Here is a 13,723-nt window from a genome sequence, read left to right as displayed (position 1 = left end):
TGATAATGTGGCAGTAGTAGTGAAGTGGTTTCAGACACCATGGCAATATCAGATGTGGGGGGTGGGATAGGAAGTCATATCTGTCTTCACTGTATATTCACTGTAGGCACCCCCAGATTATGGAACAATCTCCCGGAAGAGAGCCATTTTATTACCTCCTTGGAGACTTTCAAGACGGCAGTTAAGATGGATCTCTTCCGACGAGCATACCCACTTGAATCTATATGAGATACATGGATCCATCTTTTTGATTAGGATCAAAATATCTTACTTCCACTGTCACGTTTGATAATTTGTTTTTAATTGTTAAACTGTTTAATTGTTAATATGTTTTTATATTTTATTGTTGAAATCTGTAATTGTATACTTATACTAGGTTGTAATCCTGCCTCGATCCACCTGGAAGAGGCGGTAAAATATAAATAATTTTTTTATTATATTTATTTATATCTGTCAAGAAAAAAGAATGGCTATACTTCCAAGCTTTTAAATCGCACTTTTATATAGAGATATTTTGAGTGATTTTAATTCTATAGGTCAGGGATAGGCAATTGTATGGGGACTTATTTTTGTTTAATGTGTACTGTCTGAAATTTGTTGTTAGCTATCTTGAATCCTTACATCAGGAGGGAAGAAGGAAATAAATAAATAAATAAATATTATTGCCTCAATGACCCCCTACAAACCTTCCTGGGTCACATCTGGATGCCATTAAAAAAAAAAGACCTGTCAATTCAGATAATTTCTCTCTTTTTTTAGGTTGTTGGGGGCTCTGTTGGGGGGTGGGTTGTAAGTGAAAATGTTACATTTGGAAGTGATATTGGGAAGTTTGGGACCATTTTCAGGATTTTTCCCTGGGAGGGTGAAGGAGTTTTCCAGGGGGTGGGTTGTGAACCTTATATGGTCCATTGGCTATACTTTCCCCATCAGTATTATCGGTAGTTTAATGCCATTTTAACATAATTTTTGTATGTATTGATGAACCTGTATTTGATTGATTGATTGATTGATTGAATGAATGAATGAATGAATTATTCTCTGGCAATGGCTTTTGCTTCTGTCTCTCCTCATGCTCCCAGATTGCCCACTATTCCGAAAAGGAGTTTACGCAGGCTTAATGGAATCTTATGCTGGCATATGTCACCAACTGGATTCTGGTCTTAATTTGTGGATTGTGTTATGTGTCCCATTTAGTCTCTCCTACTTTCTTTCTGAATAACCTCTTCTTTCGCTAGGTGAATTCTGTCAATTGCAACACCAGCTGGAAGATCAACTTGTTTATGCAGTATCGAGACTACATGGAGGAAGTGCTTAAAGGGGTAATGAGACTAGAGCAGTTCAGTGTGCACTTCAGTTTTCTTTCTGTGTCCTCAGTGGAGCATTTTAACAAACAGCTTCGAGTCTCAGATATGTCATTTTGGAATGACATCCTACCAAAAGACCTAAAACAGTGGAGAGCTGTGAGCATAGCATAGAGCTAGAGGTTCCCAGTGTGATCAGATCATTCAAAAGTTGGCAATTACAGTTAGATAGGTGGAGTGACAAAGATGCAAGTAGACCACCATGTGGATTTAGCATTATGTTTGGTCTTTTATTAAGCAATTACCTTTACAAGGTGATTCTTGGGATATAATAATACCTGGTACAAAGAGTTGCTAAAGACTGATGAATGAAGAAGTGGTACTATTTTAGAGAATAGAGGACCCTCTGAAGTAAAGGTAGGGGCATGTGCACCCTTCCAGTAGCTGCTTGTTTTTAGTCTATTCCAGCTAGAATTATGTCTGAATTCAGCCCTCTGAGATCCGTATTACTGTAGTTTTGCTACTAAGAATTTGAGGATGTGATGTGTTTTCACTATCCATACATTGTGGATTACAGTGCATGTACAGTGCCTCATAAACCTTGTATATGAAACTTTTCCCACAGGGAGATGTGGTAAGACTATTCCATGCAGAGCAGGAGAAATTTCTCACCTGTGATGAATACAAGGGCAAGCTACATGTTTTCCTTCGAACCACCTTGCGACAGTCAGCCACGTCAGCCACAAGCTCCAATGCACTCTGGGAAGTAGAAGTGAGTTTCTGTTCTGTTGCAGGTGCAACATATTCAAGTAATGCTAGGTTAACCTTCCCCTTATGTCATTTTACCAGAAAGAACTGTGTGTTTCAGTGCAGATATCCATATATCCTGGCTCTGTTTCTTACTGAAGTCAAGGAAGTGGAATTTCCTTGGATGATGAGCTTGCATTCTGGGTTGATTTAAATAGGAACAAAGTAGGTATTAATTTGTGTTTAGAAAGGCTTATCCCTGCCATTTATTTTCAGTGTTAGGATTAATCCTGGAACAGAGGTTTTCTATTGTTTTAGAAATGAAGCAGTGGAACAATATAAAATTCCTCAAGCTGACATATTGTGGGATCTGTTGTTCAAAAGTTTAATATTCTCAATTGTTTGCAAGCTTTGGTTTGTGGGTGGTTTCTCTTGGAAGATGACAAGTAGCCTCATCACAGGAGGCAAAACCTACCATAGCTTCTTTCAAATGAGCTCAGAGCTTTTCACTCTCCCGAGTCCTGCTTTTTAGGGGCACACACTAAAGCGGTCTAAGAAAGAACTCTAAGTACCTCACTAAACTGCAAGTCCCAACATTCCATAAGATGTTACAGTGGCACCAAACTGATGCAACTGTGTCATATAACTTTCACGTCTAGTTTGGAGAACCTGGGGTTTACCCATCACTGTCTGGGGTTTGATAGTTAAAATTCCTATTACAGCTAGCAGCAAAGATCAGCCCATTCCCTTACTTTCTTCCTCCATAGAGTGGAAGTGGAAAACTGAGAGGGAAGAACATTTTCTATAATTAAGCAAACACTTCCTATAATTAAACAAACAAATAAATACCAAAGTGTTACAACATGGAAATGTAACTGTGTCCTTTGCTTAAATGTATGAATTTTCAGAGGTTGAGGGAAAATACTAATTATTGGCAGTGTTTTGGGATGGTGTTGCTGAGTACTGCTTTAATGAAATAGCACAGACTGGTTGTCAAATTGCCTTTCAGAGCTAGTGAATTCAAACACAATTCTTTCAGTCAAGTATGGGACCAACCACATATCTTATGATTTTGTTTTGCAGGTGGTCCATCATGATCCCTGCCGTGGTGGAGCTGGGCACTGGAATGGTTTATACCGCTTCAAACACCTTGCCACTGGAAACTATCTTGCAGCAGAGGTGAGAGAAACTGTGCTGACAGTAGCAGTGTTGCATGAATATGTAAGAGTTTGTTTAGGCTTCCTTTAAAGCACACTTGGGCAACTGTTGGAGCTTAGCAAGACACATTGCCCCTCCTAGGAGACAGTGAAGAGATACATTCTTCTGCTGTACCCCCATGTGAAAATATGGGGGAATTTTTGGGAAAATATTTTTATAATCTCCAAATTTCTCCTAGGCCTAGGGAACAGAATCATTTTTGCTATGTTCTGAGAAACCTGGGCCATTTCAAGCTCAACGGAGCCCTTTAAAAATAATAATAAGAAGAGGCCAAAAATGTGGCAAAATGCCTCCCCTCTTTCTAGAGGGCATTTGGAAGCAACTTGAGGCATTTTTAAAAACCTTGTAGGATGCTGGGGGTCACAAAAACATCTCTTGGGGCCACATGTAACCTAAATTTTCTCCTCAGCACTCTTCAGATCACACATGGAGACAAGCTCTAATCCAGTTGTCTTTATTAATTAAGTGGAGGAATGGTTGTGGGATAATTGAAGTTTAATAGCTTATGTGTGCATAATAGTGATAAGAAACCAACAAGAAATTCTTGCCTAAAATTGTAAGGGCTTTATTCTCTGTATTGACGTGGGAATACAGTATAGTCGTGGGAATCATACAGCTTTTTGGATGTCATAGGGCTGCCACTCCCAGAATTCCTTGCAATTTACTGTGCTGGATAGGGCTACTGGGACTTGCACTCTTACAACATCTAGAGGATCATATGACTCCTACCCTCATATTGAGCATAACAAAGGGTGCTCCCCATTGGCTCTTCTTCATCCTAGAAAGAAGTGGCCTTTGGGGTGCCACAGGGCCCAGTGCTATTCAACATATTTATCAATGACCTGGATGAAATAATAGAGGGCATACTGATCAAATTTGCAGATGACACCAAATTAAGAAGAACAGCTAATACCCCAGAGGAGAGGATCAAAATTCAAAATAACCTGAATAGATTAGAAAGCTGCGCCAAAACTAACAAAGTGAATTACAACAGGGATAAATGTAAATACTTAGGCAGAAAAAAATGAAATGCATAGATATAGGATGGAGGACACCCGGCTTAACAAGACTACATGTGAAAGGGATCTAGGAGTCCTAGTAGGCCACAAGTTGAACATAAATCAACAGTATGATGCAGCAGCTAAAAGGGCGAATGTGATTCTAGGCTGCATCGATAGAAGTATAGTGTCTAGACTGAAGGAAGTAATAGTCCTACTTTATGCTGCATCGGACAGACCTCACTTGGAATACTGTGTCCAATTCTGGCACCACAATTAAAAAAGGATGTTGACAAGCTGGAGCATGTCCAGAGGAGGGTGACCAAAATGGTGAAGGGTCTGGAAACCATGACCTATAAGAAGTGAATTAGTCACAGTTCCCACATTTCCCAGCCATCATGGCTGGTACCCTTCTGGCTGCAGGATCCTGGGTGGGATAGTCCAAAAAAGGAATGTTTCCAGACATTGCCTGCACCTCATCTAACCACACTGTCTAATTGTTCAGACCACACTTTACATTTCTAAGCTCTCATAGGCCTGGGAGGGACCACACAGATTTTAGGCCCTGCTTTCATAAAGGCATATACAAGAAACATGAGGTAGTTCTGTTAACAGACCATACCTTCCTTCAAAAAATAAGGATCTTTCCATGTTAAAATATTTTGCATTTATAACTACATTTTCCAGTTCTTCTACATAATAAGGACACTGTTCAGTGAAATTTCATGGAGATACTTAGAATTTCCTGTTACATTCTGTGTGGGGTGTGGGGCATTATTTTCTTGAAATTAGACAGATAGACTCTAGTGGCTCATCTACACCAGCCAGAATACCCCAGGCTGCTCCCAGAGTAGTCTGGTTCTGGAGTTGCCTTGGATTTCTCTGTACTCTAGAGTGATGCTCAGTGGCTGTCCACATATGTGTCTTGCTTTGCCACCCTGTGCTGTCACTGCTAGCACAGGTTGCTCCCTCTGAGGTCAGAAACAAGGCATCCAGTGTCAGTTACATCTCTGGGTGCCTTTTTGTGACCTCAGAGTGAGCAACTTGTGCCTGTGGTGATGGCGGCGGCAGCAGGTGACAGTGTGGAACATGTGTGCAAACAGCCACCTGGTGTCACTCCAGAATTTCCTGCAAAATCCAGAGCAAAGGGTAGATTTTTAAAAGCTGGTTTTAGAAGGGATAGGGTGGATTTGTTGCAGAAATGGCCTCACATCATGTAAACAGTCCTCACTCAAATTGAGGATTTGGCCCTGTGTCATGAAAACAGGTCATGGTGAAGGGGGGGGACTGGTTCAATTGGCTCGTGTAGACATGCCCTAGGATAGACTCTAGTGCACTTTGTACTCCAGTGGTGCTCAAGTTTGTTTAGGAGCACATGTTACAGGAGGAGGATTGTGTACTACTCTTAAAAGAGGTCCATAGTCTTACTTCTTCTTTGCTTGAACTCTCCTCTCAGTAATCACAGCACTGATATTATTACATATGATGGCGTGAGTTATGCTGAAATAACTTTCCATATCAAAATCTCCTTGCGGGACCTTTTATCTGGACCTGTCTTGCTTGCACTGGTAGAAATGCTTGTTAGTCGACTCTCAATCTTTCTCTTAGAGCTTCCTTGTATAGTATGGCAGAAATTAAAATCTTGGGACCAGGGCAATAAACAATATTGTTGCTTGTCTGTTCTCACTGCTGAAGTCCTCTATTTCGCACTTCTGCTCTATTTGCAGCCTCTTCCAGTTTACCATAAGCTCTTTCATCCTTTTCCTTTCTTGACTTTATGTTTGATGCACTGGGACAGAGGAAGAACCTTTTTCATTTGTTTGTTCACTATGAGTCAAAAGCTACTCTCATTTCTAGAGGATTATGCACAATGTTTAGATAGCTTTAAAAATGTGGTGTGGCAGGTTGTGGTTCACTCAGAACTCTCCTGCCCAAATCCTGTTTCTCTAAGCACTTAGACTGTCCAGTGATCCAGCCAAAGCAACTATAATTGCGCTACATTTGTACAGGTGTCTCCTGGAGTTTGAATGGGCTTCACTGTAAGCAGTGATATTTACCTTATTCATATTAGTGTAGTTCCACTGGTTTTAAAGTAAATATTCTGTAACATGTGCTTGAAAATGTAATTCATTGGCCAAGGTCTGCAGAGACAACAGAAAACAACAACAAAAGAAGCAACAGCAACAAAGCAACTTATTTTTCATATAGCTTTCTTTTTTAGAGGCAACTGAGTGAGGAAGAGCACTAGAGAAATATTGAGTGTTGTGCACAAGGAACCACTTAGATAGCTAGAATAGGATTTAGAACAAAAACTCTTATGGCACTTGGAAGTCTAACACATTTTATTTAGTATATTACAAGTCATAAGAGTTTTGTACACAATAGATTTGTCAGCTCTTGGCATTACTGATTCCCACATATTTTTGGTGATGTTATATGTATATTAAACAGCTGGTAGAGGAGGTTTATGACATTTCCTGATAGCTGAACCATCTAGTCATTCTGAGATTTCACTGTGATATGAAAGATAAAATAGTATCAGGAGCTGGAAAGGTCAAATTAATTGGCTTTTGTTGTCTTTCTGCACTGATGCTGTCCCTTTTACTTTTCAGGAAAACCCCAGTTACAAAGGAGATACGGGGGAACCAAAGTCTTCAGTAAGTTGTCAGTAGCTTTTAGCTTGCTTGTGATGGATTGTCCATCACATTTAAATGTCTTATAAAGTACTACAGTCATACCTATATTTGGTGCATGAACTTTGGTGGCTCTATTAATTGTAACTGAAAAACTCCTTGTTTTGTGACAGGCTGGAACCAGTCGCTCCAGTCGGCGATACACAGGGGAAAAGATTAAGTACCGATTGGTGGCTGTGCCCCATGGCAATGACATTGCTTCCCTTTTTGAACTGGATCCCACCACACTTCAGAAGACTGACTCCTTTGTTCCCAGGTAATTGGGGACACTGAGTTTTGTCTGAACTGGTATATTGATACTAGGCACAAACCAGATTAATATTCATTTTTGCATGAAAACTAGTGTAGAACAGGAGAGGAACAGGGAGAGTACGCACATAGCCCTGTAAAATAGCTTGCCTTCAATGACCAGAGTCAACAATGCAAGGACAGAAATATATTGTTGTTGTTTTTTCCATCCAGAGAGGGATTTGCTTTTTAAATCACCTCAGATCCTCTTAGCTTGAGATCTCTGTGCCAAGAGTATGTTCCTTTAACTCATTAGACTAGATCCAGTTCTAGCTCCTATAAGAATTTACAGGCTAAGTTTACTTCTCTTCGTCATCTTCAGACACTTCTCACATGTGTAGCTGCCTAACTTTCATAATATTTCATGATATTATATATTAGGCATTGGATGCAATTTAGAGAGGATAGGGTTGTACAAATAGCCCCAAGGAGCAGCCTCCAGCTGCCCCTTCTTCAGCCGGATCGGGGCCGCAGCAACTTCACGCCGTGGTCCCGATCCGGCCTTTCCAGAGTGCAAAAAAAGCTGCAAAAAGCGACTCCTTTTTGCACCCTCGAAAGGGCACCATAGCTGCGCTGCTGCGGTGCTCCTTCAGCGCTGCGTCATATAGATGCAGCGCTGGAGGAGCACCATGGTGTGTGGAGCGGCGCATGGCATCATGGCACCCTGGGCCGGAATCAGGCTGTATGTCATCTGGACACGATGCCCCGACTACACCCCCAAGCTGACCTTTCAGGCTGGTCTGAACAGAGCCTATGTGAGTATAATCGAAATTTAAGTATTTAACTGCTTTAGTCTCACTGCCAGTGGGACCTTATATCCTTAATATTTCTTTCCTTCCTATAAAATCTAAAGGAATCTGACAAAATATCTAAAGAAATAGGAAATTATTATTATTATTATTATTATTATTATTATTATTTTGCCATAGAACTTTATGTTTCTATGCTAATGAGTTGAATGCTTCTAGGCCATAGAATCGGATGTGAGAATGCAAATTACACATTTATAATTTTTAAAAAATGTTTGCAAATGCTTATAGAAGGTACTACTTAAATAAAATGCTTTTATTTCTCTGTTGATTTCAGGAACTCCTATGTTCGACTGCGTCACCTTTGCACCAACACTTGGATTCAGAGTACTAACGTACCCATTGATATTGATGAAGAGCGACCTATTCGCCTTATGGTGTGTTCTTTTCCTTGGTCAGAGATTGCTTTCCTTTTCCTATAAATAGGGTACTGGTCCTAATGGAACAGTTGCAGGATGCTTCAGGTTGTCTGTCATGGTATAGAATGGAGAAATTTAGCAATAAGTCCTTTTTTATCACAGAATACAGTGATGGAATAAATGCAGCATCATCCATGTTGTTCTAGTTAACTCTCATATAATTTTTGTATTTATATGGCATCCGTGTCAGTAAAATCTTCCAAGCTAATAGGAGATGCCACTTTTTTTCTTAAGCCTTTCCTGTACTTCTTTGTGCTAGAAACCATTAAAGAGTAGTAAAGGATGGAAAGGTCTGTCATCCTGTTTCTTTTATATGGTCTTTATAAATCATCCAATATTGGTGGCAGCTGAGAAACAGTATTGTCCAGGAAGTTTTGACAAGGTTCTGAATTGCTGCTGATATCTTCTCCCTTCTCCTATAGAAATAGCAGCTGCCAAAACAGCTTTAAAAACACATACGTACACTTGTGAGAGATGCTCTGATTTGCTCTTGCAGAGGTCTTTGGTGCAGGAGGATGCTATGCCATTTTCCTTTCACTGTAGAGCTTTCCTGGAATTGAAGCTAGTTTGAAACCTTTTTATAGCAGAATCACTTGGCCCATTCACACTCTGCAAATATAATGCTATATTCCACTTTAACTGTCATGACTCTTTTCTCACTCTTGGGGGGAAAGATGGGTTATAAATACATTGATTGATTGATTGATTGATGACAGGATCCTATAGAATCTTGAAGTCTGTGAGGCACTACAGCTCTCTGCTGAGAATTCTAATCCCACCCCCACCTTAAACTAAAACTCTCTGGATTCCAAGGGATATTGTCATGGCAGTTAAAGTTATGGTGTGAATAGGTTCACTAACATAGAGTGGAGGCTTTAAAAACTCCATTCCAACAATACTATTAGATATGAATGGGATAAGGAGGATGCTAAATTGTGTCCTCCATCAACAGTGATGCACAGCAGGGTCTGGGTGTGGGTTTACAAAACTATATTAATCCCCCAGTATCCCATGCAGTGCTTGACCCAAGGGAAAGTGTCCATTTATGGCTAGTTGGTCACTTGATCATGTTGCTGTAACAAAATGGGATCACAATTTACATTTCAGTTGATGTATTTGATTAAAATGATTTTTGTCCTGCTGCCCCTCTGTCTTGGAAAAAAAAACCCATTAAGAAGTGGCTTCTGGTACAACAGTATAATAAAATATGCAAAACACAATGGTGCCCTAGTCAACACTAGAAATAATGCATAATACAAATTTTTAAGGCCAGCAGGATAAAATCAGCAGGGACAAAATTTTAAAAGACACAAACAAAATTGCTCAGAACATAATGCTCTTACCCACATAAGATGTTTGCTAGGAGACCAGCTTTGACCTAGCACCTAAGAAGAAGTGAAGAGTTACCAGGCAGGGAAATGTGCCATTTCAGAATGGGACTGAAGGAGGTTCAGAGTGCAAGGAGTCCTTCTGCAGATATTTGGTCCTTTGGGAGACAGAGCAGGCTTTGACACTAGATGAACAGGTTTTCTTTTTAAAAACATTTTAATTTCATTTTGCACAATTAACATAAATGGAAAATGTTGAACTGACATGTCCATTAAGAATAATAAGAAAGTATTAGAACAAGAAGAATAAAAAAGCAGTTACAGATTCAACTAGGTTTTCCTTTCCAGCTGGGTACATGCCCCACCAAGGAGGACAAAGAAGCTTTTGCTATTGTCTCTGTACCAGTATCAGAAATCCGAGACTTGGATTTTGCCAATGATGCCAGCTATATGCTAGCCAATGTGGTGGAGAAAATGAATGAAGGATTTCTTAGCCAGAATGACAGGAGGTAAAAGGATCAAGTTTTTCTGATACATGGGTGAGAGGGTGGTGGTGGTGGGACAGTATCCACTGACAAATTTAATCAGTATGAGTGGTATTTAGCTTAGAGAACAGATACAACATTTCATTTTGCAATAAAACAAGTTAGCTCTTTTTTTGCGATGGGAAAGCCTTAATATCTTTGAAATGGCTTGAGTGTTTTGTATTGCTCTGCATTATATATATTCAATCTGAGAAGTGTTGGTGCAGCATGTGAGTTACTTTGAATGATAAGGAACTAATTAAGGCCATTGAGTTTGATGTGATGAATTACATACAGGGAAATCCCAAACACTGCTGCAATGACATTATTAATGAACCTGGTTTGAGGGAGTGGGTTCACTTTTAGGTGATACTAACTGTGATTTCTTTGGCAGGTTTGTGATTCAGCTACTGGAGGACTTGGTGTTCTTTGTCAGTGATGTACCCAACAATGGTCAGAATGTTTTGGATATTGTGATTACCAAGCCTAACCGGGAGAGGCAGAAACTTATGAGAGAGCAGAACATTTTGAAACAGGTGACTGGGATCAGAGTGGAGGATTCTACTGAGGAGAATGTAGAGACCAGATATTTGTAGTGTTAAGTGGAGAGTTTTGGATATTTCTACAGTTAGTGTATTCTTCAGTGGCTTCAGTCTAAACACTTACTAGGGAATAATGCTTGATATATACAAAAATTGTGAGTTGCTTTTGAACAGATAAGGAATATACTGCACACAACATTTCTTTCTCCATCATGGGGCAGGGAAGACATGGTTATCCTGAAACAAGTTGTTTTATCCACTTGATGTAATAGGGAAGAGCTTTTCAAATTAGCTTTAGTATCCTTGTTTTTCTCAGTTAGAAAAGAAATTGCCCTTTCTTGCCATCCTGTTCCACAGTGCCAGGGTTCTGAGGAAGTTTGGTTCCATCTCTAATTTTACTTGAAAATGGGTGAACAGCAGACCAGAAACCAAGGCCCAGGTTGGGATTCGTGGCAGGACATGAAGTTGCCATTTTGAACCCCTTAGATGTTTTATCTATTGAAAATGTTTTGTTTTCTACCTTTGGTTTTAAAAGGTCAGATAAAACTTTGCTGAGTGTATGCTACACAGTGCAGCTTGCAGGCAATCATTTATCATAGTTCCAAACTGGTAAATCCAGATAAATGCATCCAGTGGGCATGAAATGTTCCTAAATCACGGCTCTGCTTGTTAGAAAGAGATCTTTGGAAGACACTTCAGTTTGACCAGTATATTTCTTTCTGTGTTGGATAGATCTTTGGAATTCTGAAGGCCCCATTTAAGGACAAAGGTGGGGAAGGTCCATTGGTGCGGCTGGAAGAGCTATCTGATCAGAAGAATGCTCCCTATCAATTCATGTTCCGGCTCTGCTATAGAGTACTGCGTCACTCCCAGGAGGACTATCGCAAGAACCAGGTAGGCTTTTATAAAAAGGTATGTGGCTACTTTGAAAGAGGCCTAAAACATTGGGTCTGTATACTTCAGGGGCCTTTAGGCTTAATATCCATTAGTTGACCCGTATGGGAGAAAACAGTTAATTTTCACTTGATCTCTATGGACTTCCATTTCCTCAGTGGATCCAAAAGACAAATGCCACTCAGGAAGTAGAGTTTTTGGAAAACTTTCACCTTTACCACTAAATTGAGGGTCTCTACTGTTTCTGAATTGGGACTGAAAACTTGAACTCAGATAGATCCACTCATTCAGGCATGAGCATCTTTTCCACAGGAACATATTGCGAAACAGTTTGGTATGATGCAGTCCCAGATTGGCTATGACATCTTGGCTGAAGACACCATCACTGCTCTCTTGCACAATAACCGCAAACTTCTTGAAAAGCATATCACCAAAACAGAGGTGGAGACTTTTGTGAGCTTAGTGCGAAAGAATCGGGAACCCAGGTGGGTATCACTCTATTGATAGTGAGTTAGCTAGAATTTTGGATCATTTCTTTATTTTGCACCAGATTGCAGACAATAATATTTATTTCCATGTCAAAAGTTGTAGTTGCTAAATCAAGCTGTTAAAGAACAATTATGAGGCAATCAGAAAACTAAATTTATTTGATATAAAATATAGCAAAATGCTATACAGAAAGTAGTTGGTGAAGAGTAACTGAAGAGTAGCTAATGTAGTCAAATTAAGGTACTGAAGGAATTGGAAGGAAATGAGAGGGAAGCTATTGTGCAAAGGAAATTGTTAACTTCCCCAAACTCTGTATATTTATTGGTCAGAAGGAATCAATTGCATGCAGACTGTGAAATAATGAGAGCAGAGAGGAATCCAAAGATTGTTTTGTTGTGAGATATGGCAGAAATGGTCTTCGGGGGCATATTATATTCAGTACAAAGCCATTGATGCTAAAGACATGATTGATGCTTTGCAAGAGGATTTATAGGCATTTTTCTATATAGAAAATGTTAGATATTAAGAATGGTCTTAACTGCATTGCAAGTATTTTTGCTTTGAATTCTGATGCATTTTCTCTAGTAGAATTCAGAAATGTTTTGCTTGGGAATTATATTTGACTGTTATACGAGGTGTGAAATGAGTGACTATGTTTGATTCATTGACTGTTTCAGCCAACAACATTCAGAGATTCTATAGCTGGCTGAGCAGAAGGAAAATACAGGGTTCTCTGCTCCCAGTTCATTGTCTGACAGGTAATGTGAGCCTTTCATGTGTATCCTAGGTTTTTAGATTATCTCTCAGACCTGTGTGTGTCAAATCATGTAGCCATTCCTGTCACTCAGGAGTTGATCTGCAAGTGTGTACTCGATCCCAAGAACACTGACATCTTGATCCAAACTGAGTGAGTATCAAGTGAGCCCCTTTTTGCTCCAAATACAGGAGCTGCCTTAGTCTCCTACTTTCTGCTAAGATATGGGGAAATTCTTAAAACAAGATCCTTAATCATAGAATCATAGAGTTGGAAGAGACCACAAGGGCAGTCCAGCCCCCTGCCATGCAGAAAATTGCAAAGCATCCCTGACAAATGGCTATGCAGCCTCTGTTTAAAGACCTCCAAGGAAGGAAACTCCACCTCTGAGGGAGTGTGTTTCACTTAAGATGTTTTAAGCAGAGTTCTTGCTATTTGAGTTTATTGTATATCTATTTTGGGCATATGCTAGCTTTAGTTGATCATGTAGGTTGAATGTAAAACTGAGATTTTTTTTTGCAAATATTGTTCTTGCTATTTTGGATGCATTTTGCAAATTTTGGTATCTCTCAAATGTAGTTCTTTCCCCAACATGATGGATGTTGCTTACAAAGAGAGTATGATGCAATGCCATCTCTAAAGTCATCAAGCTGTCTTAAAGAAATTACATAGATGACTAGGGAGCCGTTATTAGAACTCTATTTTCTAGCTCAAAAGCA

The 13,723-nt window shown here is 39.7% G+C and overlaps 1 protein-coding gene across 3 annotated transcripts in view; it reads left to right on the top strand.

Moving 5' to 3' along the window:
* ITPR3 (inositol 1,4,5-trisphosphate receptor type 3) overlaps positions 1 to 13,723 on the top strand; it is a 128,828-nt gene that overhangs the window by 63,626 nt on the left and 51,479 nt on the right. For 2 of the 3 annotated variants that reach the window (XM_089514723.1, XM_089514722.1), the window contains exons 7-17: positions 1,236 to 1,319; positions 1,927 to 2,073; positions 3,132 to 3,227; positions 6,877 to 6,921; positions 7,071 to 7,213; positions 8,332 to 8,431; positions 10,150 to 10,310; positions 10,720 to 10,861; positions 11,600 to 11,761; positions 12,074 to 12,246; positions 13,038 to 13,157. In XM_089514723.1, coding sequence (XP_089370849.1) covers positions 1,236 to 1,319; positions 1,927 to 2,073; positions 3,132 to 3,227; positions 6,877 to 6,921; positions 7,071 to 7,213; positions 8,332 to 8,431; positions 10,150 to 10,310; positions 10,720 to 10,861; positions 11,600 to 11,761; positions 12,074 to 12,246; positions 13,038 to 13,157 — 1,373 coding nt within the window. Of the gene's footprint in view, positions 1 to 1,235; positions 1,320 to 1,926; positions 2,074 to 3,131; positions 3,228 to 6,876; positions 6,922 to 7,070; positions 7,214 to 8,331; positions 8,432 to 10,149; positions 10,311 to 10,719; positions 10,862 to 11,599; positions 11,762 to 12,073; positions 12,247 to 13,037; positions 13,158 to 13,723 lie in introns of those variants that run through there. The other variant, XM_089514724.1, reaches the window with a different exon arrangement.

The sequence above is a fragment of the Sceloporus occidentalis genome, unplaced genomic scaffold, assembly GCF_023333645.1.
Source record: "Sceloporus occidentalis isolate IW3139 unplaced genomic scaffold, rSceOcc1.0.p SCAF_3, whole genome shotgun sequence".
NCBI lineage: Eukaryota > Metazoa > Chordata > Lepidosauria > Squamata > Phrynosomatidae > Sceloporus > Sceloporus occidentalis.
This window is presented reverse-complemented; position numbering and strand designations above follow the sequence as displayed.